This window comes from Perognathus longimembris, chromosome 5, assembly GCF_023159225.1.
Source record: "Perognathus longimembris pacificus isolate PPM17 chromosome 5, ASM2315922v1, whole genome shotgun sequence".
Lineage (NCBI taxonomy): Eukaryota > Metazoa > Chordata > Mammalia > Rodentia > Heteromyidae > Perognathus > Perognathus longimembris.
Window position 1 is genome coordinate 59,216,453 of NC_063165.1, and position 26,410 is coordinate 59,242,862.

A 26,410-nucleotide genomic window follows, 5' to 3' on the forward strand; every position below is an offset into this window, starting at 1 on the left:
GGATATGGTCTTAGAAGGGAGAGGCTGCTGGTAGGTACTGTGTCAGAAAGGAGCCCTAGGGCTGGGAATGTGGCCTAGTGGTAAAGTGCTTGCCTCATATACATGAAGCCCTGGGTTCGATCTCTCAGCACTACATATATAGAAAAAGCCTGAAGTGGTGCTGTGGCTCAAGTGGTAGAGTGCTAGCCTTGAGCAAAAGGAAGCCAGGGACAGTGCTCAGGCCCTGAATTCAAGCCCCAGGACTGGCCAAAAAAAAAACAAACAAAACAAAACAAAAACACCAAAAACAGAAAGGAGCCCTATTTGAGATGTGGCTGGGGCAGGGGGCTTGCTCCTGGTAGACTTGCCTGGGTCTTTCTTGCTCTCCAGCACAGGGATGGTCTAAAGATCCCAGATCTTGCCAATGTAGACCTAGTGGAGAACTCAGATGGACTCAGCCCTAGGCTGAGTTTTCAATAACACCACTCCTCACTCTTCTGATTCAGACATATCGGAATCTCTTCCTTCCTTGGGCCTTTGGTTTGGCCATTCTATAAAGTCAGAGGCTCATCTTGCCTCCTGGCTCCATAAGGAATCTCTCCCCACTTAGCTACCTAGAGTAAGTCAAAGTAACTGGCTCCCATCACACATTTCTTGGCTTCTGTATTTGGAGTCTTTGGTGCTTCCTGGATTAGAGGCCTTGCCAGCCCTCACTCCTGCAGAGGTACTCTCTGTCTACAGAGCTATTTGCAGGAACACAGCCACCCCTGCTTGTGTGGCTGGGGACCTCTATTTTCCCTTTGAATCTCCTACCCAACTTATCCAGAGAGATATTGGGCTAAGTAGACCATTTATAATCCACGGTTCAGACACAAATTCACCCTTAGCTTGCTTTGGCACCCATTTCTAGTTTACCTCACAAAACCCCAGGGACCAAGTTTGATTGACAGGCCAGGAGAGCAGAGAGGACAAGTATAGTTGTGGTAGCTGGCCAGGAGGAGAAATACCTTATTCCTTTGTTGTTCCTGGGTGGTGGTGGGGAGGGGACATGGACCCACTGGCAGGACAATGGTGTGCCTAGGCAGTGACTTTACAGCAGTCTCTGAGCACGTGCTGGGGAGCCCAGGGCGGCTGACCACCTAAAGCCCCAGAGAGCTTCAGAAAGTCACACTACCCTGGGACAACTACATGGCCTTTCAGCTCAGGTTTCCTTTGAAAATGACTTTAAAGGACTTGCCAGCTCAAGGCCTCAACTCACCCTGCTCTTTGAAAAGGGAGAAAATGATCCCTCTGCTCCCATAGAAACTTGGCAGAAGAACTTACAAAACAGACAGCTTCAGGAATGACAATTCACAGGCCTAAGGGAGGCTGTTCCATGGTCCCTTTGCTCCCAGAGCATCTCCAAGTCTGTTTATGTATTATTACTATTTAATAGAGAGACAGATGGGCCAGGGCAGGCACTGGGGGTGGTGTCTGAACAAAAGGAGAGATAGAGAACAAGTGACTGAAAGCCAATTGATGATCAATAAGAAGTTTAAAGGAAACATTTCTAAACAGATAAGTCAGGACAAAGGGAACAGAATTTTATTACAAAAGCATGGCATGAATGCAAGTTTTCACACAAATATGTTTGCTTAAACAAGGTATTTAGGATGTGCTTCCCACCTTCTTCCTCTAAGAGGAAAGGATTTGGAGGACTTTGGGAACAGAGAAGTGTAAGTGTATTGGTTAGCTTTGTTATTATGGTGACAGATGCCTAACATGCTTTAAGGAAGGAAGGCTATATTTTAGCTCATGGTTTTAGAGGTCTGGGGTCCTTACCTTTATGGATTCTGAATCCATGGTGAATCTGGATATCATGCTGACCAGAGCATGTGCCAAAGGCTTACTTTATGGTAAGCGGGAAGCAGACAGACAAAGAGATAGAGAAAGAAAGACACAGAGAGACAGAAAGAGGCCAGAGACAAGGTACAAGTCCCAATAACAGTCCCTGAATGACCTATAATATCCTCTAGCTAGACCCGACTGCCTAGTTTCCAGAACCTCCCCAAATAGTGCCACTAGCTGGCAACCAGACTTTCAATGTACGATCCTATTGGGAAAACATTTCATAGCCAAACCATAACAGCACTGAGAGTGGGCAGACACAAGCAGAACTGTTTGGGAGTTGGAATGGATGGGAAGGAGTAGAAAGTTTCCTGTAGTTCAGATATCTTGTCTGACTTACGAGGAATGGAGGGAGAAGAGAAGAGACTGGCTTAATGCCACCTAGTGGCTGGGCAAATATGGAAAACAGATGCAAAGTTTCTATTTTAGAAATAAGGAAGTAGAGGCAGGGCCTTGACCAAGGTCATGCTGCTAGAGGCATACAGACAATCTGAGTTCACACAACTGATAGATTGCAGAACTTTAACCAGTTCAACTATCAGGGCTTCAGCTTCCTGGGAGAAATGGGTTTGCATTTCTCTCTATGTATTGTTCACAGTGATTAGTAATACATTATCTCACGTGTTAGCAGATGTACACTTTAGAAAGCACTATTGTACACTTCAGAAAGCACTATGGAAAGTGGAATGGGGAAGAGAAGCAGAGAGAAGCTGACCTCTTCGCAGTAGCTGGGTCTTATTAGTTGCTGAGCACGAGTGAGGTCTTCAGAACTGGAGTGATTTTCTAGTACCAGATTTCTGGTTTTAAATTTCTAGGAGACTCTCTTACTCTTATACTGCAATAAGGTCTTTGCATTTCTATATCCTTACCTCCAATTATTGGTACTGGTCTGTGTGGGTCCCCATTTCCTGGAACAACAACAACAAAAACCTTAATTTACACAGGCACTCAGCCCCTCTGGACTATTTGCCATTAGGAGGATTCTTACTTGTCTTTTGATTCTATCTAAGCTTCTAGATGGTAGAGTCTACGATCCCTCCTAGGTAAAACACAAAAATTTTCCCAAACTACCATGACCCCTTGGAAAGAATGTTCCTTTAATCCCCTACATGGAAGATTGAAGTCATGAGCCCAGTGTACTTTGACTATGAGGCCCAGCAGCCATGAGTCTTTACGCGAAGTGGAGAGAGCTTCAGTGATCCTCATGAGGCTAGGCTTCTAGAAATGCACATACTAAGGCAGAAGAGTCTAGAATGGGGATTCAGTGGGGCTCAGAGGCCCTGGAGTATCATATTGTCTTCCCAGTTTTGTGTGGTCTACTTTGCTTATTGCTTTATTCATTTCACTCCACGTGACTGGATATTTAACACATCTATGAGAAGAGTCAAGCCCCCTACTCAGGAAGGTCGCTCCAATAGCAATCATTCATGGACTCAAACACAGAAGATTGTTACTGAGGGAATCTAGGGATTACTATCTTTTCATATAGTCATTGAAAACAGCTCAGAAAAAGTCCTAAAAACAATTTCGCCTAGAGAGATTACCTAACTCTTAGGTTTGTAGCAGTGCCCTGGCCTTCAAAGGATTTGCTGTCAAATTAGGGAAACAATATAGACAATATGTAAGGAAACAACCAGAGCTGTAAAATTATGGCCAAGAAGTGAATTCAGGGACTTTGGAAACAGGTATGAACAGGTATTCTGCGCATACCTCAAATCATTCCCCTGGGTAGTAGATGGTAAGCAGACAGCCTTGCTGCACTGCTAGCGTGAGGAGAAGCCTTCTCAGGGTTTCAAGCGTATTCTGCCCTTTCTGTGGGACTGCAGTGCCTCTTTCTGTCAGGGAAAAGCTGCCTTCCTGATGTGAGTGGCAGGAGCCACCTCTGCAGAAGTATGAGTCTGCTAGGGCAGGTTACCTCCCCCATCCCTTTGCTCTCTAGCATGTGATGGCATATCACAAAGGGTATACATGTTGGCTGCTCAAGAGAGAAGGGCCATCCTCATCGGAGTCTGGATCTATTTCATGTGTTGTTGAACAGAGATGCTAATTTTAACTTGGGCCAAGTTGGGCCTATTTGTTTTTTCCCTGTGCACTCTGGGTAAGGGCTTCACATGTAACATTCTTGGATGGTGAAATGATCTCTTCCCTCCCATAATTTCTCCTTGGCACACCCTACCCTTCAGTCACAGAGGAAGGTGCACCATTCTCAAACCTATGAGGATCCAGTGTCAATTTTGTCCCTTTATTTTTTCCCAATTCCCTTCTTTAAGGCCGGGAACTTTCTCAGCTTGAATAAACAAACCAGGAATGTCTCTGCAGGTTTGTCAAGTGGCGGACTGAGAATAGTTCACCATGGAGGTTTCTGGGTTTTTTGTTTGTTTTTGATAAAGACACTCAATATGTATCCCAGCATAGGCTTGAAATCATGATCTTCTTGCATGAGTGCTGGGATCATAGGTGGAGCGTTTTGATACATAGCCCTTTGGGCATCTGGTTTCCTGAGGTCAATTCACTGTTGCAATCTAGAAAATAGCCACATGGTGGCAGTATAGGCAAAGCAATGAAGGCGCCCCACGTCCTCTTCTGGCTCCAAGGGAAACATGCAAGGGACAGACTTGGCTGGTAAATGATGGGGACGATGAGTTGAGATTTGAGATCCTTTTGACCCCACATTTCTTCCTTGGAGACTAAACTCGAATGTATAAATTTCTACTCTGCCGTTCCTTTGAGATTCAGGTTACCAGTTCTTGAAAATTAGGTGCTACTCAATTCTCAGCTGTCAGCCACTCAAGGGGGCTATCAGGGAGGCAGAGCTTACTGGAAAACGTACAATAAACACAGAACCAAGAGCTTCTTTAATGCTCACCAGAGTCTTTCCAGAGAAAGGAACACATTCTATGAGGCAGATGAGGAAGCGAAGGGTTACAGAGTATGCCTAAAGCAGGACCAGGAATGAAGTATTTGCCTCCTCGCTTGCCATCAGCAACCCTTTGCATTGATATCCAGCCACTCTTTGTACTCTATGCTCCCATCCTATGCAGCCTTGTACACAGCTTTCTCCATAGCGCAACAGTCGAACAAGAGAATTTAGCTTTTCAGAATTGGAATTCTCTTGGGGTTGAAATCACAAATTCTGAATTGAGTTATAGGGTTGGTAAAATCCACAGACATTATTCAGATTTCACCAATGTTATGTAAGTGTATATGTGTGTGTGTACTATGCAATTTTATTTCCTGTGTAGCTTCATGTAACTACCATTACAGTCAAGAGACAAAATGGTTCTGTCACCACCTATGCTACTTTGCCTTCCTTCTCAACTCCTTCCATCCAAGGTAGTCATGTATCTGTTCTTTATTTCTGTAATTTTGGTGTGGGTGTGGGTGTGGGTGTATGTGTGCACACATGCGCATGCCAGAATCAGAGCTTGAGCTCAGGGCCTGGGTACTGTCCTTTATTTAGCTTTTTCACTTAAGGATGGTGCTCTGCTACTTGAGCCACAGTTTCACCATTGGCTTCTTGCTGGTTAAGTGGAGATAAGTCTCACACTTTCCTTACCCAGGCTGACTCTGAACTATGACACTGAGATCTCAGTTCTGAGTAGCTACGATTACAGACATGAGCCATCAGCATGATCTACTGTCACTTGACTTAGTTTGTCTTTTTGACAATATTTTTTGAAGGGAAACAAGCATGAAATAATAATAAACATCATTTAATGAGTATTCATTCTCTTCTAGGAACTGTTTATAGCTCTCTTGGTCCTCTATAGCTCATTGCAATAATCTTTCCTGTAATCCATACTCTACAGGCATGGAGACTTAGAGTTGCACCCTATTTATGCAGTCAGTAACTGACAGCCAGGATTAACAGGTAAATCTCACTCTAGTGTCACAAGTTTTAACTATAATACAATTTCTTTAGGCATCATATAAAATTTTAATTTAAATACAGAATGGCATATTTAAGGAAGATTAATAGCAGCCTCAGAAAACTTCAGTATTTGTACTATATGGACTACATTCTAAGATATAGCTGTAGGTATAGTTAGTTGGTAGAGGACTTGCCTATTAGGTGAGAAAATTTCAGCCCAATTCCTAGCACTGAAAGCAATCAGTAATAAAATAGAGAACAGCAAAAACTCTACTTGTTTTACATATTTATTTGGTTTGGTTTGCTTTGGTTTGCTTCTGTGCTGGCATAAGAACTTGAACTCAGGGCCCCTTGGCTTTTTTGCTCAAAGCTAGTGCTCTACCATGTAAACCACAACTCCACTTCTGGCATTTTGATTCCCAAGTCAAAGTAAAGCAAGGAGTTCACTTCTAGACTGAATCCTTGCTTCACTGATGGCCTGGTATGTTCTGCGGTGCCCATTGTTTCAGGACTGCAACTGATAAAGGCAACCCTGGCTCTGCCGCAGACTGAACCCCTAAATGTGGAGGCCAGGTGTCAGCATCCTGAAATCTTGAGTCTCTTCCAATATGGAGCAGTAACAGGGCCATTAAGTACTTACCTGGTGGGGTTAGAGCCCGGCAGATGCTGCCTGCCTTCTTCTCTTGGCTCATTCAGTGTAGACACAGCTGGCACAGGATGTGGGACAATGGAAGAAAAGCTTACTGAACCCAGGGCAGAGTTGCACAGCAGTGGTAAAAGGATGGCCGTCTCTACAGGTGTCAGTGAGGTGGTGCATTCTGTGGTGCCTTAACACAGTGTGGATCCCTGCTGTTCTGAGGGAATAGTGCAGCCCTGCCTTGAGTTCGTTCAAACAGGTGGACACACTTTTCCTCTGGTCTCTTAAGAAAGGATGAGGCCTAAGAACCTGCCTCTGCTGCCGTGGCTGCTGCAACCTCCACATCTCTCTTCCTGTTCTGTCTTCCTTCTGATTTTCATTTCCTGTTGTCTCTCAGGACACAGAGCATCTGTAGCCCGGCACCTGGCAGCAGCTTAGAATTGGGCTCTGGCCCACTTGTGTTCTGAGATCTACATAGACCCCCCCCCCCCCCGCCCCACTTCCTAAACTCACCATTGTAACAATGAAAGTTTATTGGACTCATAGTTTTAGGTAACTCAGAAAGTTCTAGATGTGTCCAGGATGTCCAAAGGCATTAAGCCCATATCTGGCAAAGGCCTTTGCCCTGCTCATCCTATAGTAGAAGGCTGAAGGGTGAGAACTAGATGAAAGCTAAGGGAGCAAGAGGAAACTAAACTCACATCCATAACAAATACACTTTCATGACCATTAGCTCATTCTAGGATAACATTAATTCATTCAGAATGGCAGAGCCAAATCACCTTTTATTAGGGTTCTATCTCTTGACACTGGTGCATTAGAGACAAAGTTTCCAACATATAAACTTTGAGAGACATGTTCAAATCATAGCAGTCTATATGCACTTGGCAAAAAGCTGATGCATTAAATGTAGACTTACAAGCTTCATTTCTTCTTTACATGATCCTCCATAAAGAGAAATGGCTCATAAAAGCTTTGTGGACAGAGGTCCCGAGGAAGACGGCGGAGGAGAAGCAGAGCCCTTGCAGAGCTCCCTCCGATATCGTAGTTTCTCACCTCATAGAAACTGTTTCTCCGAGAAAGACAGCCAAAGTAAGTTCTAACAGTACAGGGATTCTGAACAGGAAGGAAAAATCGACTTTGCTGGTCTGAAAACACAGTTTTGAGCTCCGGGCGGCGTCCCGCCGCAGCGCCAGCGCCGGCTCCGGCACAGTGCCGGGCACAGCCCCCGCCCCCCGCACTCCGCACAGCTAAAGCGTTAAATACTCCAGACGGCAGCCGAGCACGGAGGACCTGACATCGCAGAGACAGCGTGAGTACCCCGCAAAAAAAATAATTATTCTCGCTTGTGCCTACAGTCCAGCTTCTGGAAGGCATCCCTGTCCCCACCGCCAGAGCAAAGCGCCATCTTTCCCACTGGCATAGGGTCAGACCAGACTGGAACTGAAGCGGGCCTGGGGAAAGCGAGGTCAAAAAAGCCATCTTTGAAAAGGGCAGGAGGGGCGGAATCAGTGAGAACCAGCCCCGCCCAGAAGAACGCCCCCTGTCCTGGCAGGAGGTGAGTCCGGGGCTTAGCCAGAGATGCCCCGCCCTGCCCGCCGGAATTTCTAAACTTAAAGCAAAAGCTGCGAGCAGCTACCAGGGGCACGGAAACACCAGACGGAGGAACAAACAGTTGCTGGGACAGCTAAACGGTCCTGTCACAGAGGAAGCCCAATTCCCAGCCCAAAACGGAGCTGCATTCCATACCCACCTATGCCAAGGAGGCCGCTTCCCTCAGGCAAGCAACTCTCAGTGGAGCAAAACAGGCCAGAGGCGCCCCACCCTGCTGAGTTCACAGCCTAGTCGAGACCAGGCATCAAAGGCAGCGGCCCCACAGCAGACAGAGGAGCCACAGTTCCTGAGACTGCTCACCTCCCCATCTACAGAGGACGCCCAAGGCCTGCCTGCAAGCTGTGCGAACCTCAGAGACCCACGATTGCACCAACAATGGAGAAGGTCAGAACAGAACCACCCCTTGCCAACTGAAATCAAGTCAAACCAGCCAACCAGGAAAATAGACTGCAGTCCATTGCAGGGAAACCAGAGACTGGGGAGAAACCACCCAAACAAGGAGGACCCTTTTTTTTTTTTTTTCTCTTTTTCTTTTCCAAACATTTTTTTAAAACTTTTTTTTTAATTTTCTTTTTAATTTTTTCACATCTGAAACATCATTGGTTTTTTTTTTTTTTTGGTTTGTTTGTTTTTTGTTTGTTTGTTTTCCATTTTTACCGGTTTGTTTTATCAAGTTTTTTTTGTGTTTGTTTATTTGTTTGTGTTGTTCCTTTTCTGTTATTTTCCTTTTTATTTACGTATGCTTCCTTTTTAAACAATTTTTCTCTGTTTTGTGTATCTGTCTTCCAGTATTTTTACTTCATTTCTCTCGTTGCGTCCTCTTCCTTTAAAAATTACTTTCCTATAAATAACACCTCCACCCTTCTCTGCTAACTCTCCAGTGTCTGTCATTTTAACATTGTTCTTTCTACTGATTCTACTCTTCTCCACATTTCCACATCACTGAAACTAAACCAAAATCACCACCCCCCCAATACATTTTACTCTATTCTCTTTACTACCTCCAACTTACCCTCCTGACTTACTGCCTGGACCTCCAGGTTCCATTGACTCCTGGTTATTGGATAGAGGGTATCCCAGCTTAATACGAGTTAATCAAAGGGGTTCATAGAGAAAGCCAGTCCTAAAAGAACTTAATATAAAAACAAGAATTGCATATAGGGTTGTAACAGTAAATAAGTAACTACTGAATACAGGGCCCAGGATCGGTTGTTATATTGAAATTGTATTCTTTAGGAACACCAAATCTATCTTTATAGACAGGTATACAAGTTATCTGTATATAATTGTGAAATTGTAAGATTTACAAAACAGTGCTTGGTAAGGGCTGCTTTGGGTCTTAAATGGTGCTCACAGGTGCTGGTAGACTGGCATTCCCAATTCAAATGGGCAGAAGAAACACAAGAAAGATGGCAAATAATGAAGTCTTATCCCCCACTCAAAACAAGCAGGAAGCAGAGCAGTCAATCAAAAGCAATGAAGAAAACCCCCAAAATGCTCTACAAAGTCTACTGATAAACATGATAAATGAAAAGTTTGAAACTCTTCAGTCAATTATGTTAGAACGTGAGGAGGCAAAGCAAAAATTAATGGAGAATTTCATGGCATCCACAAATAGAAAGATAAATGAGCTTCAAGAGTCAAATGAAAAGATAGCTACCCAGCTTAAAGATATGAGAGACAACACTCAAAACCAAAGTAATGAAGTTAATGAAGTAAAGAAGTCCATACAGGACCTAAGAAATGACATGGAAATCATCAGGAAAGACCAGTCAGAAGGAAAAGAGATTCGAAATCAAGTAGCTAGCCTACAGTCCTGACTAACTGAAGCAGAGGATCAAATCTCAGGAGCTGAAGATTCCTTAGATTCTATGGAGAAAGATCAAAAATCAATACAAATCCAGTCCAAGCAACAAAACAGATCGCTACAGGAGATTCAAGACACAATCAGGAAGCCCAATTTAAGGATAATAGGTATTGAGGAAAACTTGGAGAAAGAGGTTAATGGGATAGGCAACCTATTTAACAGAATATTAGCTGAGAACTTCCCAAACATCCAGAAGGAAAGGCCTGTACACATACAAGAAGCATTTAGAACCCCAAATCGACCAGACCAGAATAGGACTTCCCACCGACACATTGTGATCAAAACAGCTTCAGCAGAGTGCAAGGAAAAAATACTCAAAGCTGTTAGGGCAAAGAAAACAATCACATATAAAGGAAAAGCAATCAGAATTACCCCAGACTTCTCAGCAGAGACCATGAAAGCAAGGAGAGCCTGGAATGAAGTATACCAAACTCTAAATAAAAATAACTACCAACCAAGAATTCTGTACCCAGCCAAACTCTCCTTCATAGCCGAAGGTCAAATAAAAGTCTTCCACAATAAGGAAAAACTGAAACAATATATCTCCACCAAACCAGCTTTACACAAAATCCTTAAAGATGTACTATACAGGGAAAATAATCAAGATACCAACACAGACAGAGAAATGAACCCTAAATAGTAAACATCAGATCAAGAAATGGGAAGACACAGCTTTAAACAAGATAGTGATAATGAAAGGAACAAACGATCACCTCTCAATCCTAACTGTCAACATTAATGGACTTAATTCTCCAATCAAACGACATAGGCTCATAAGTTGGATCAAAAATCAAGATCCATCTTTCTGCTGCCTCCAAGAGACACATCTATCCAGCAAAAGTAAACATCTTCTAAAAGTGAAAGGCTGGAAACAAATCTATCAAGCAAATGGCCCCCATAAGCAGGCTGGAGTTGCAATCCTAGTATCAGACAAAATTGACTTCAAATTAAAAAAGGTAAGAAGAGACAAAGAAGGTTACTACATACTAGTAAAAGGATCTCTCCAACAGGAAGAAATAACCATCCTAAATATCTACACACCAAATGCAGGAGCACCCAACTTCATCAAACAAACACTACTGGCTCTAAAAACATTCATAGACCCAAACACAATGATAGTGGGGGACTTTAACACTCCACTATCACCTCTGGACAGATCAACATGCCAAAAACTGAACAAAGAAACCACAAAACTAAACAATTGCATAGACCAACTAGACTTAATCGACATCTACAGAATATTCCACCCAGAATACACATTCTGTTCGGCAGCACATGGAGCATTCTCCAAAATAGGGCACAAAGAAAATCTGTACAAATTCAGAAGTATCAAAATCATTCCCTGCATTCTCTCAGACCACAATGGAATAAAATTAGAGCTCAACTCATTCAGCCACCACAGAAAATGCCACAATTCATGGAGACTAAAGAACACACTGCTGAACCATCAGTGGATCATTGAAGAAATTAAAACGGAAATTCAAATGTTTATGGACTTCAACCAAGTTGAGGACACAAAGTACCAGCTCCTTTGGGACACAGCAAAGGCAGTACTCAGAGGAAAATTTATATCTCTGAGTACATACATCAACAAACTGGAGAAACAGCAACTCAGTAATTTAAGGAAGCACCTTAATTTTCTGGAGAGAGAACAGCAAGCCAAACCCCAAGTCAATAGACGGAAGCAAATAATTAAAATCAAATCAGAATTAAATCAATTAGAGATGAAAAAAACCATCGAAAGAATCAACAAAACAAAGAGTTGGTTCTTTGAAAAAATCAACAAGATAGACAGACCCCTGGCAAACCTGACCAAAAAACGAAGGCAGCACACTCAAATAAACAAGATAAGAGATGAAACAGGTAGCATCACCACAGAAATAACCGAAATCCAGAAAATAATAAGGGACTATTTTGCAAACCTTTATGCCAACAAATTCGAGAACTTGGAAGAAATGGATGATTTCCTAGAAAAAATTGATACCCCCAAACTCAACCATGAAGACTTAAACCTTCTAAACAGACCCATATCCAGTATTGAAATAGAAACAGCAATAAATGATCTCCCATCCAAGAAAAGCCCAGGTCCAGACCGATTCACCGCAGAATTCTACAAGGCCTTCAAAACAGAACTCACTCCAATATTTCTCAAACTCTTCAATGAAATTGAAAGAGAACGTTCACTACCAGACTCATTTTATGAAGCCAGTATAACCCTCATCCCAAAACCAGGCAGAGACTCATCACGGAAAGAGGACTACAGACCAATCTCCCTGATGAACATAGATGCAAAAATTCTCAACAAAATTCTGGCCAATCGACTTCAACAGGTCATCAAAAAAATCATACACCACGATCAAACTGGATTCATCCCAGGGATGCAAAGCTGGTTTAATATACACAAGTCAATTAATGTAATCCACCACATCAACCGGAGCAAGGTAAAGAACCACATGGTTTTATCGCTGGATGCAGAAAAAGCGTTCGATAAAATCCAGCACCCATTTATGCTAAAAGCCCTGGAAAAACTGGGATTCCAGGGAACATTCCTGAATATAATCAAGGCAGTTTATGACAAACCAACAGCAAGCATAACTCTAAATGGTGAAAAATTAAAGCCATTCCCTTTAAAATCAGGAACAAGGCAGGGATGTCCACTCTCTCCCCTGCTCTTCAACACAGTACTAGAATTCCTAGCCAGAGCAATTAGGCAAGAAGAGAATATAAAGGGGATCCAAATAGGAAAAGATGAAGTTAAATTTTCTCTCTTCGCAGATGACATGATCCTATACCTAAAGCATCCCATAGACTCTACCCCCAAGCTACTAGAGCTGATCCAAAACTTTGGCAAAGTTGCAGGATATAAAATAAACCTTCAAAAATCAATGGCCTTTCTCTATGCTAACGACCCGAAGACCGAGGCTGAAATCAGGAAAGCAACTCCTTTTGCAATAGCCCCCCAAAACATAAAATACCTAGGAATAACCTTAACCAAAGAAGTGAAAGACCTCTTTGATGAGAACTTTAAAAACTTGAAAAATGAAATTAAGTCAGAACTAAGAAAATGGAAAAACCTCCCATGCTCCTGGATTGGGAGGATTATTATAATCAAAATGGCAATACTGCCAAAGGCTATCTACAAATTCAATGCAATACCCATTAATATCCCAACACCATTCTTTAATGAAATAGAGGAAGCAATCCAGAAATTCATATGGAACAATAAAAGACCTAGAATAGCAAAAACACTCCTAAGCAGAAAGAACAGTGCTGGAGGAATTACAATACCCAACTTCAAGCTGTATTATAAAGCTATAGTAATAAAAACAGCTTGGTATTGGCACTGGAACAGGCCTGAAGACCAATGGAACAGAATTGAAGACCCAGAATTGAACCCACAGAACTACGCCTACTTAATCTTTGATAAAGGAGCTAAAACAATAGTATGGAAGAAAGATAGCCTCTTTAACAAGTGGTGCTGGCAAAACTGGCTCAACACATGCAACAAACTAAAACTAGATCCTTATATATCACCCTGCACCAAAATCAATTCCAAATGGATTAAAGACCTTGAAATCAAAACAGGCACCCTGAAAACACTAAAGGAAGGAGTAGGAGAAACACTTGGGCTCCTTGGCACAGGACAGAACTTCCTTAACAAAGACCCTGAAAGGCTACAAATCAAAGAAAGGTTGGACAAATGGGACTGCATCAAACTGCAGAGCTTCTGCACGGCAAAGGAAATAGCTCTCAAGATAAACAGAAAGCCCACAGACTGAGAGAAGATCTTTACCGGACATTCAACAGACAAAGGCCTCATCTCTAAAATATATGCAGAACTAAAAAATTACCTTCTTCCAAAACAAAACCGCAAAGAACCAATAGCCCCCTCATCAAGTGGGCTAAAGACTTACAAAGAAACTTCTCTGATGAGGAAATGAGAATGGCCAAGAGACATATGAAAAAATGCTCTACATCACTGGCCATAAAGGAAATGCAAATCAAAACAACATTGAGATTCCATCTCACCCCAGCAAGAATGTCATATATCAAGAAAACTAATAATAACAATTGTTGGAGGGGATGTGGCCAAAAGGGAACCCTACTTCATTGCTGGTGGGAATGTAAACTGGTTCAGCCACTCTGGCAAGCAGTATGGAGATTCCTCAGAAGGCTAAATATAGAACTCCCCTATGACCCAGCAGCCCCACTGTTGGGTATCTATCCAAAAGCCCACAAACAAAATCACAGTAATGCCACCAGCACAACAATGTTCATCGCAGCACAATTTGTCATAGCGAGAATCTGGAACCAACCCAGATGCCCCTCCATAGATGAATGGATCAGGAAAATGTGGTACATATATACACAATGGAATTTTATGCCTCTATCAGAAAGAATGACATTTTTCCATTTGTAATGAAATGGAAGGACTTGGAAAAAATTATACTAAGTGAAGTGAGCCAGACCCAAAGAAACATGGACTCTATGGTCTCCCTTATTGGGAATAATTAGCACAGGTTTAGGCAAGCCATAGCAGAGCATCACAAGGCCCAATAGCTATACCCTTATGAACACATAAGATGATGCTAAGTGAAATGAACTCCATGTTATGGAAACAATTGTTATATCACAGTTGTAACTACTTTCAACGTCCTATGTGTATGTGTAGTTTCTATTATTGATGATGTTCTTGTATCACCTTCCTATGGTTGTACCTACACTATCTCTGTAATCTTATCTGAGTATATTGGAAACCGTGTTTACTGGTATTGGAAGTAGGAAATTCAAAGGGAATACCAAATTTGAGAGACACAGGGTAAAAAAGGAGAAATAACTACAAAAGCAATACTTGCAAAACTGTTTGGTGTAAGTGAACTGAACACCTGGGGGGGGGAGGGAAAGGGGGGAGGGCGGGGGGCATGAGGGACAAGGTAACAAACAGTACAAGAAATGTATCCAATGCCTAACGTATGAAACTGTAACCTCTCTGTACATCAGTTTGATAATAAAAATTTGGAAAAGAAAAAGCTTTGTGGACCATAAAACCTCATTAATAAAATTTAACATTCCAGGGGATCCAAGTAGGAAAAGATGAAGTTAAACTTTCTCTCTTCGCAGATGACATGATCCTATACCTAAAGCATCCCATAGACTCTACCCCCAAGCTACTAGAGGTGATCCAAAACTTTGGCAAAGTTGCAGGATATAAAATAAACCTTCAAAAATCAACGGCCTTTCTCTATGCTAACGACCCGAAGACCGAGGCTGAAATCAGGAAAGCAACTCCCTTTGCAATAGCCCCCCAAAACATAAAATACCTAGGAATAACCTTAACCAAAGAAGTGAAAGACCTCTTCGATGAGAACTTTAAAAGCTTGAAAAATGAAATTAAGTCAGAACTAAGGAAATAGAAAAACCTCCCATGCTCCTGGATTGGGAGGATTAATATAGTCAAAATGTCAATTTTGCCAAAGGCTATCTACAAATTCAATGCAATATCCATTAATATCCCAACATCATTTTTTAATGAAATAGAGGAAGCAATGCAGAAATTCATATGGAACAACAAAAGACCTAGAATAGCAAAAACAACCCTAAGCAGAAAGAATAGTGCTGGAGGAATTACAATACCCAACTTCAAGTTGTATTATAAAGCTATAGTAATAAAAACAGCTTGGTATTGGCACCGGAACAGGAGTGAAGACCAATGGAACAGAATTGAAGACCTGGGAATGAACCCACAGAACTACGCCTACTTAATCTTTGATAAAGGGGCTAAAACAATAGTATGGAAGAAAGATAGCCTCTGTAACAAATTGTGCTGGCAAAACTGGCTCAACACATGCAACAAACTAAAACTAGATCCTTATATATCACCCTGCACCAAAATCAATTCCAAATGGATTAAAGACCTCGAAATCAAAACAGACACCCTGAAAACACTAAAGGAAGGAGTAGGGGAAACACTTGGGCTCCTTGGCGCAGGACGGAACTTCATTAACAAAGACCCAGAAATGCGACAAATCAAAGAAAGGTTGGACAAATGGGACTGCATCAAACTGCAGAGCTTCTGCAAGGCAAAGGACATAGCTCGCAAGATAAACAGAAAGCCCACAGACTGGGAGAAGATCTTTACCTGCCATTCAATGGACAAAGGCCTCATATCTAAAATATATGCAGAACTAAAAAAAATTACCTTCTTCCAAAACAAAACTGCAAAGAACCTATGGCCCCCTCATCAAGTAGGCTGAAGACTTACAAAGAGACTTCTCTGATGAGGAAATGAGAATGGCCAAGAGACATATGAAAAAGTGCTCTACATCACTGGCCATAAAAGAAATGCAAATCAAAACAACATTGAGATTCCATCTCACCTCAGTAAGAATGTCATATATCAAGAAAACTAACAATAACAATTGTTGGAGGGGATGTGGCCAAAAGGGAACCCTACTTCATTGTTGGTGGGAATGTAAACTGGTTCAGCCAATCTGGCAAGCAGTATGGAGATTCCTCAGAAGGCTAAATGTAGAACTCCCCTATGACCCAGCAACCCCACTTTTGGCTATCTATCCAAAAAACCACAAACAAAATCACAGTAAAGCCACCAGCACAACAATGTTCATTGCAGCGCAATTTGTCATAGCGAGAATCTGGAAACAACCCAGATGCCCCTCAGTAGACAAATGGATCAGGAAAATGTGGTACATATACACAATGGAATTTTATGCCTCTATCAGAAAGAATGACATTGTTCCATTTGTAAGGAAATGGAAGGACTTGGAAAAAATTATACTAAGTGAAGTGAGCCAGACCCAAAGAAACATGGACTCTATGGTCTTCCTTATTGGGAATAATTAGCACAGGTTTAGGCAAGTCACAGCAGAGGATCACAAGAGCCCAATAGCTATACCCTTATGATCACATAAGATGATGCTAAGTGAAATGAACTCCATGTTATGGAAATGATTGTTATATCACAGTTGTAACTACTTTCAATGTCCCATGTGTATCTGTAGCTTCTACTATTGAAGATGTTCTTGTATCACCTTCCTGTGGTTGTATCTACACTATCTCTGTAATCTTATCTGAGTATATTGGAAACTGTGTATACTGGTATTAGAACTAGGAAATTGAAAGGGAATACCAAAATTGAGAGACACAGGGTAAAAAAAAAAAGAGAGAAACAACTACAAAAGCAATACTTGCAAAACTGTTTGGTGTAAGTGAACTGAACACTTCAGGGGGGGAAAGGGTAAGGGGGAGAGGGGAAGGGGGTATGAGGGACAAGGTAACAAACAGTACAAGAAATGTATCCAATGCCTAACATATGAAACTGTAACCTCTCTGTACATCAGTTTGATAATAAAAACTTGGAAAAAATTAATATTCCAGCTCTGAATATTACTTTCAAATATATATATTTTTTAAGTTTTCCTTGCCACTTAATTCAGTAGGTCTCATTTGGGAACAAGAGATCATTGCATGGGATCTTGCAGATAATGGACCGAAAGTGCTTGCTACAGGGTCTTTGTGCTGTCTCATCCTAATCTACATGTGTAAGGAGCTAGATGAACCTGAAACCAAGGCAAGTGTGTCCTAAGTTGATGCCCAGCAATTCAGGAGGGCAAGGAAAGGGTGAAGGGGGTGGGGAGAAGGGAGAAAGAGAAGTGAGAATGTAATGTGTTTAAATGGTTCAGTATGGATATCTAAATCTTACCATGTAGCTCAACTTTAAAAAGATTCAGTGATTTCCTATTGCTTTGAAAACAAATCCTAACTCAAATGGCATCAAAGTCAAGCCATACCAAAACTAAACTGAATTCAAAACAAAGCAAAAATTCCTAATTGGGCTTCACATTTGAAAACCCTTCTGTGAAAGGGAAAGGGGTGATAGCTCTATACTGCAGTGGTCATGTTGGGGGACAGCAGTCACTGGATTGGTCAGATGGGATAAATTTTTATTGATGGTTTCTTACAATAAGAAAAAATCACAGGAAGGATTGAGTGGCTGACAAATGACTGTTATATTGGTATGTGTAATTATGTGGTGTTGACCAAAGATGTGCTCAAGTAGATTATCCCAAGATGTTTGAATGTCATTATCCAAACATTCTATTTTGCTTTTTGTCACAAGACCCATATGTGTTAACCCTATCCTTTCTTTTTTTTTTTTTGGCCAGTCCTGGGCCTTGGACTCAGGGCCTGAGCACTGTCCCTGGCTTCTTCCCGCTCAAGGCTAGCACTTTGCCACTTGAGCCACAGCGCCGCTTCTGGCCGTTTTCTGTATATGTGGTGCTGGGGAATCGAACCTAGGGCCTCGTGTATCCGAGGCAGGCACTCTTGCCACTAGGCTATATCCCCAGCCCAACCCTATCCTTTCTGAGTCTCAAGGTGAGTGTGTTGAGGAGAGACTTGGAAAAAGCAAGAGGGGCAAATGGAGTTAGCTAGGCCTGTGACTGGATCCTTTTATGTAATTTTAGCTTAATGGCCTTTTATCATCTTATACTATCCTTGATGTTTTTTTATAAATAGTATTTAAGGCAACCTTTAAAAATTATGCAAAACTTGCTGTTTTGTATATAACCAAGTCTTCCAGGAACCAGACAAAATAGCAGCTTAAACTCAGGGCCTCATAGTCTCTCATTTAACTTTTTCACTCAAGGCTGATATTCTATCACTTGAGCCATACCTCAATTTACATAGCTTTATGCTAGTTATTTGGAGACAAGAATCTCACAGACTTTTCTGCCAGGGCTGGCTTTGAATTGGGATCATTAGACCTCAGCCTCCTTGAGCATCTAGGATTACAGGTGTGACCCACTAGCACCCTGTGAAAATGGCACCAGGGAACTGTGGTATGTACACTGGAACCTGAAACTCACACAGCAATAGAACATTACCTTCTCACATTCACCTTGAATGCTGCTAACTGATGGAGCAGCATGAAATATTCTCTGCAACTTTTGCTTGACTATGAGCCACATTGGGAGAGCCATGAATTCTGACCATGACAACTCTCCTTAGACTCAGAGGCCACGCTCTACTCATACGTGCAACTTGGTCCATGCTGCCTCAGAGTGCTGCCTCTGGGGTGGGAGAAGCCTTCCTAACAGCTCTGGTAAATGATTCCCCAACAGTTTGTCTGTAGCAGCTTTTATTCTTTGACATGTGGAGAGACAGGGAAGGTAGCATGTAGGGCTTATTCCCCCCTAGGATTTGTTTCTTGAACACTAACTTAGTGATCCAATCTTTTTCTTTTGGCCTTATTATTCTGTGCATACAGCCTATTCCTATCATCAATAATGGTTAGCATGGGTGGGGATTCTTCCCAGGACTGGACTGGGGAAGAAGGTAAATATATTCCATCAAGAACTTGTATTGAAATCTCTGGGGTAGGAGTGAAAATCCCAGATGATTTTGATTTACTTACTTTTCCTGATTATTCATTATTTTGTTGCTTTATGCTCCAATTGGTGTGTTTCACATTATTCCAACAAGTAAAATTTAAATAGTACTTTACAAAAGTAGGTAGCAATCCACAGTCCAGATTGGAGAAGAATAGCCAATTTTGTATGATATGGGCAGACAGTATTTTATATTTCATTTATTTTAAAGACTACTACCTATATTAAAAATAAGGCAGCCTTGCTGGGCCATGGTGATTCATGTCTATATTCCTAGCTACTTAGAAAGCTAAGATCTGAGATCAAAGCCAACTGGAGCAGGAAAGCCAATGACCCTTTTATCTCCGATTAGACAGCAAAAAGTCAGAAGTGAAGCTGTGGCTCAAATGGTAAAGCTCTAGCATCGAGCATAAAAGCTAAGGGGCAGCACCCAGGCCAATGCCCCCCCTCCCAAATTAGAAAAAAAATGAGGTGGCCCTCATCAATGAAATGGTCACTTGGTAACTTGTGGGTTCTGGAGCAACTCATGCCATTCCCAGATCCTTGAGGGAGTAGTGTCCATCAATTGTAATAAAAATAAAATCGTTTTCTGAGTAAAAATAGTACTACTGTGCAGAATGTTGAATTATTTTGGTTTTAGCTCCAAGGGTTCCTACTCTAAATTAAACCTGAGAGTAAGCCTAAGGGGATTGCATCACTGGCAAGAAACAAAGCAAAACAACGCTGTTAACGCTGACGATCCTCTCTCTTTCCCTCATTGCCAGTTGTTCTCGAAAGGATGTTACAGTGTTTTTCATTTGACACATAGCTTTAGGCCTGACCAAGGCTTCTCTTAGCTCCACTCAGTTCCCAGGTAAGTCAAGGATCTTCAATGTCACTGGACTTCCGAGTGTGCACTGATATGTGAGCAGTTCAGTCCTGAGGCCTTAGACAAGTAGTTTCATATTTCTGAGCCTTAGTTTTGGAGCCTTTACCAAGAGGTGTTGGTTAAGAAATAGAGAGCTCAGTGAAGAAACCAGATTTTTTTTAAAAAGTGAAGATCCCTTTCTAGGTCCTCCTACTGGTTACTCTTCCTTTCTTAGGTCTTTGGTGCAGTGTTAGTAAAGAAATAATTCCCCATTCTGAAAGAAAATACAGTGACATTGTCCTTGACCTCCCCCACAAGAAACTTTCAAGGCAAGTAACAAGCCCAGATGCAAGGCAGCACCTTTGGTTCCTAAAAACCTTTCATAATTCTGCATTCTCTCCATCCCCATGTGTCTTCCTATGTCCATGGATCCAGTTTTCCAGGTTAAGAAACTTGAAAGCCATCAGGGCAGAACTAAGTAAGCAACCATATGCCTGGTCTTTTCTCCACCAGGGCACTGCCCTCCCCAGGACTGTGCAAACTGTAGTCTCTAAATTAAGCAGCAAGATCACAGGATCCTCCACTGCCTGTTCAATAGTAGTGAGAGCAGGCAGAGTCTGCAGCTGTGAGCAAACTCTCTCCACCAGCAGCAGCCTTAGCTAAGTCGAAGACTCAGAAATGAACATGAACTCTAAGAATTCTGGAGTCTATGAGTCTGAAATGATGGTGCTGTGCTTCCCATGGGATATTCAATTGTATGCCATCTCCCCAACTGCTCTGAGATCTCAAGCAGAGACCATAAGTTACTTCTCTTGATCTTCCTGTTGGGAACACAATAGTTTTGCAATAAATGAACAAATGGACATTTTTTGAAAGGTTTGGAAGTGAATCAGGGATGCAGTTATATTGGGTGGTTATATAAACCTGTTCCCTGATCTGCCTTGGAGAACATAGATTAAACAGCTGTGTCTGGCACAGGGCAAATGATTTCCATAGCACATCTGGGGTAGGGAACAGCAGGTTCTATATTTCAATGTCTTATTTAACTCTCTAGGGTGTCACTGTTGCTATAACACAGGATATGAGAAAGCCTGGGTGAGTAGTTGGGTAGGGTAGACCAATGGCTAGCCCTTAGCTAGTGGAGAGCTCTTGAGGCCAAGGGTACTTTCTCAGTCTCCCACTGGCTCTGGGCCTCCCACTCTGCTTATTCCACTTAGCAAACCTTGTTTCTTCAGCCTAGCTAAAGACCTTGACTTTCCCCTTAGGGCTTCTCTCCTCCCCAGTCCTGCATCTTGCTTGGCAGGGGACCTGCCTGGCTGCCATAGCAACAGGTTCCAGGGTGACAAAGGCAGAGGCTGTGTGTTCTGTGGATGGGGATTTTCAGAAACTGCACTGCCCTGTACCTATCTGGGTTCTTTGTGGGTTCTCACTCAGGCAGGATACAGATTCCCACAGTTGCTGGAGGACCATGTCTACTAGCCTGACGACTTGTGAGTGGAAGAAGGTCTTCTATGAGAAGATGGAGGTAGCAAAGCCAGCTGACAGCTGGGAACTCATCATAGACCCAAACCTCAAGCCTAACGAACTGGCCCCTGGCTGGAAGCAGTATCTGGAGCAGCATGCCTCAGGCAGGTGAGAGACCCAGTGGGAGAGGGCTACACAAAGAGGCCCTGGGCTACAGCCCTGGGGTACCTTCCAAAGAGAGAGAGCCTGGGCTTGCAGTCAGTCTCTCTCTGTGTCAGCCCTGGAAGAACAGAGCAAAGGCTGCCAGAAGGGTCACAGAAACCTTGGCTCTAACCATACCTGTTCTGTACACTCCTATGTGACCCTGGCCAAGTTTAGTCCATCTTTGGTCTTGGTTTTCCACATTCAGTGATGAGCGGTGTTGTTGTTAGTGTTCTGACCATAGGTGATATTTAAGGAGGAAGGAGATGGATGTGCGGTCCACTGGAAAAGCATGATGCGTCCTTGAAAGCAGGTAGATCTGTGCTTTGGGTTTGTTTGTTCAGTCAATTAATGGCAACTTGATTTGAACACAAATGCTTGAGTCAGAAAATATCTCTGCAAACTTGGTTAAGCCCCTTTCCCTAGCTAGCTCTCAGGTGAAACCTTGTGAAATGAGGGGCTGGTCCTGGATTATCACTCAAAGATCTTTCATCTCTATTATCTGTGGCTAAAAGGCTTATTAGTTTTAAGCAGGGCTTCCCTTTTGTCCTTAAGCCCACAGGCCCCTGTTTTCTAGGGGTTCTACACCTTCCTGAGTGCCAGGTAATCGAGGTCCATATGCTTATTCTGGACTGTTATTTGGGAGCAAGGCTAGGGAATACCCAAACTCCCTCAGGCTCACCTACAAGACCTCCTCAGTCCTTTGGGAACCTTTGGCTTTAAGGGAGGACAATAAACAGCGGTGTTTTGGGGTGTGGGAAATACCTGGATGTGGAGTCTGGGTTGTTCACATATGTATGTGTATATAGCCTCTCATTACATAGAATGGTGCTGGGGGTGGGAACAGATGGAGACAAATTATGCTCTTTCTTGTTTCAAGACCTGCAAACATTAGATTCAACCCATTGTGATAAAAAGTAGAGAGCAGAACAGCTCTCTTATTCTCTGTGCCCCAGCCTCACTAATTTGTGTGTGTGTATGCAGTGCTGGGGATTGAACTCAGGACTTTGCAATTACTAGGCAGGAGGTCTACCAACTGAGCCACACATCCAGTCTCCTTTTGTGCAGTGGCTATTTTCGAAGTAGGGTTCTACTTTATACCTGGGCTACAAATCCTTCTACTTGTGTTTCCCCATGTCATTGGAGATGACAGTCATGTACTATTGCACCCAGTTGTGGGCTTCCCCCAAAGCAGAGATAACAGTCACAACTACCACACTCACCCATTGGTTGAGATGGAGTCTCATAAAGGACTTTTTGCCTGGGCTGGCCTGGAACTGACTGACATCCCATTTTCTGCTACACATTTGAGCCACTTCAGCAAGATTATAATGACTTGTAATTTCTTGCTCACCCAGGTATGATGTATTCGAATTTACAATCTGGGGTCTGGCTTTCAAAAAAGGAAGTAAGTCTGAACTGTGCTATTTACTTATTTTTATTTTTTAAAGCCTCAAAAATGATTCTTTTAATTTTAAAATTAAATTACAGTAAGAAGTTATTGGTAGACATAAATTTTAGTCATAAATCATTAGCGGTGCACTCAAACAATATAGTCAAGATGTATTTTACTTTAACTTAAGGCACTACATACAACGGTCTTTAAAATAACTCATTTTATTTACACTCTAAGAATTGACAACACATACTTGACATCCAGTCTTTGTCCTTCACTAGTAACTTTGTATATTATTAGTGTACTAAAACCTTCCAAAAAAGGAAATTTGGTGCCATCTTCCTTACAGCTTGCAAGGCACGGCAAGAGAGGTTGATACCCAACAACTGTGCTAAGGCATTTTAATACATGAGTTGAACGGTGCTATTTAAAGAGATGCAGGAGGAGATGCTTCAAAATGTGAATCATCTAAGCCATCTGACGAAAGGGGTATAAAAGCTGTACACTTCTGTGTTGGGGTGAAATGAGTTTTAGCATCTATGAATTCCACATCACTAAGTAAGAGACATAGTGAAAGGCAGAGAAAGATTTATTACAAGGAAAAGGCATGCCATGGGACAGAAAGCACTTCAGCACATCTACAGCAATCTTTGGAGGCAGGAGGGAGAATGTATGCAGATAAAACAGTTCCCAGCCACGAACATGCTCAGAGATGGTCAGAGGTGAGCAGAAGGGGCTCAGAGGTGGTCTGATATATCATTGCATCAAGTTATAACAAATCACTGACACTTGATAAGTAGTTAGGTCTCTTCTCCACTTTTTCTTGGCTTTGAAGATGACTGCAAAGTAACCACAGGAGAATGGTCAGAGGAGGAGACTTAGATACTAAATGGAGGAGTCTAAAATGCCTACCCTTTATTTTACTCTTGCTTGATTTGTGAGCCCACACAAGGTGCTGATGTTTCTCAGCTAAAACAAAAACAGCAACCACAAGAGACCCCCCCCCGCCCCCCTCCAACCCAACAACAAAAGCCATCTTTTAGCATTTTAGCACTTTGGGGACTGAGCTCCAGAGGCTCCATGGCTCCTCTTGCCTCAGGTCCTATGTGACCTGCAGCTGTGGCTCCCTGCTGGCCTCAGGACTTCAGCATGATTACTGTGCTTATTCAGTACACAGACGTACTGTCTTTAATTAGCCCTCAAGGTTACTGGACCCGGGGGGTCTTAGACTAGCCCAGAGGGGGATGGGGCAAAAGACCTACTTCTGGATCAGAACAAGTCAGCTACTCTGACTTGGGTGGTGTTCAGGATTGCTCTGAGCTCACACTGTCAGTGGCCTCCAGGAATCAGGAGGTGGCTTGGCTTCTCTATTCCACAGCCTGGGTCGAGTAGTGCTTGCTATACAGCAGGTGCTGAGAGATGCCTGACAAGTTCCTTAAATGTCTTTCACAACCACCATACCTGAAAGGGACAGTGATGAGGGCAGAATCAGGGCAGTAGACACTCTGAAGTCTGAAGCCTTTGTAACGGGTGGCTGGAAGAGGTTGATCTCCAGAATAGAGGGAACTACTGTAGTAATGAGAGCTCTGTCACTGAAGGTGTCAGAGGTGGGGCAAGTGGGGCTTGGCTAGATGAGCCCCAGGACCTCCCTACATGCTTAGAGATTGGAGTTCAAGGGGTACAGGTTAGATAATGCTGCATGTGTGTATGGAAGTGGGTGCTTTGTGAGAGGAGTGGAGGGATTAAGGGACCCGATGCCACTTTTCCCATCCTCACTACAGGGCTGGAGTGGAATCTAGGGATGAACTGTCCATGGACAGGAGGGTGTTCACTGGAGAGATACAGAGGCCAGACTTGGTAGTCCCTGTCTTGTTCAGTCTGAGTACACCTGCCCATCCATCTTGACGATAGTCTAAGGATCTACAGTGTGCTCAAATCTGTTCTTGGCATCTCGTCTCAGAGAATGTGAGATGCACTAGTCAGAGGGTGCATTTCCCCCTTATTCAGAACCACAGGAGGTCTGAGTAGAAAGCCACTTCGTTTCTCAGATGAGAAGTGAAGCTCATCGATGAGGAGTGACCTGTGCAGCATCCAGGTGCAAACTTTGCATGTGTGAGGTTTAGGGTTGCTGAGGCTGCAGGAAGGCGAGCTAAGCACTGCTGGTTGCCAGATGGCCCCAGGGCTGGGCGTCTAAGGAGGCTGCTCTGGTCCCAAGAGGATTCACCAAGAGGAGGTGGTAGCAGACAGCCTTGGAGCACTAATGAACTCAAGGAGTGGTAAACATTTGACTTCATTTCCAGGCTCAGGTACATAATCCTTTCCTTTCTGGTCTCCCCGGGGTTTACTATTATGGGGAGACTCACCTTCTTCATTGCTCCTTCCCCTCCCTGCAGGTTCCACTGTTCCTGGTGCTGGCACACCTGGCAGTCGGCCAGCGTGGTCATCCTCTTCCACATGCACCTGGATCGCACCCAGCGGATGGGCTCCGTGCGCATGCGTGTCTTCAAGCAGCTGTGCTACCAGTGTGGCACGGCGCGGCTGGACGAGTCGAGCATGCTGGAGGAGAACATCGAGAGCCTGGTGGACAACCTCATCACCAGCCTGCGCGAGCAGTGCTATGAAGAAGATGGGGGTCAGTATCGCATCCATGTGGCCACCCGCCCAGACAGCGGGTCACACCGCAGTGAGTTCTGCGAGGCCTGCCAGGAGGGCATCGTGCACTGGAAGCCCAGCGAGAAGCTGCTGGAGGAGGAGGCCACGTACACCTCGGATGCCTCCAAGCTGAAAGCCCAGGTCGGCTTCGGCTACAACTTCTTCTCCCTTCGCTGGTGCCTCCTCTGGGGCTCCCTCTGCTTGCTCATTGTCTACATTCAGTTTTCATTGCGAGGCTCTGCCTTTCTTTAGTGGAGCTGGTCAGAAAGAGGGAAGGACAGCATGTGGGGTTGAGAGTTAGACTAGGTCTGCTGTATATTCAATATGTGTCCCTGGACTACTCAGCTACTGTTCCTGGCATCAGTTTCTCCCTCTAAAAATTAGGGATTCTTCTACTGAACTGCATGGTGATTAGGATAAAGGAAAAGGGACTAATGGAGGTTTTGGAGCTTGCTAGGTTCCAGGTTGGTACCATGTCCACAGGGAGCAACCTTCCTTTTCCTTCCCTAGATCCAGAGCACTGTTAGGGGGTCCACTTGGTTTTGATTGGTTAGAGTTACCATCTGATGTAGTAATCAGTTGGCCATA

General features: G+C 43.2%; 1 protein-coding gene across 1 annotated transcript; it reads left to right on the top strand.

Annotated features, from left to right (window-relative positions):
• The first annotated feature begins 21,577 nt into the window (after positions 1 to 21,577).
• Rtp2 (receptor transporter protein 2) lies at positions 21,578 to 26,074 on the top strand. The gene is made up of 2 exons (XM_048346004.1): positions 21,578 to 21,741; positions 25,564 to 26,074. The coding sequence occupies exons 1-2, from the start codon at positions 21,578 to 21,580 to the stop codon at positions 26,072 to 26,074; spliced, it is 675 nt and encodes a 224-aa protein (XP_048201961.1).
• The last annotated feature ends 336 nt before the right edge of the window (positions 26,075 to 26,410 follow it).

Excerpts from the sequence above, each read along its gene's own strand:
- Rtp2 (XM_048346004.1), top strand. The coding sequence starts at position 21,578 with ATGTCTACTAGCCTGACGACTTGTGAGTGGAAGAAGGTCTTCTATGAG. Across the intron at positions 21,742-25,563 it reads GAGCAGCATGCCTCAGGCAG|GTTCCACTGTTCCTGGTGCT; the intron begins GTGAGAGACCCA and ends CCCTCCCTGCAG.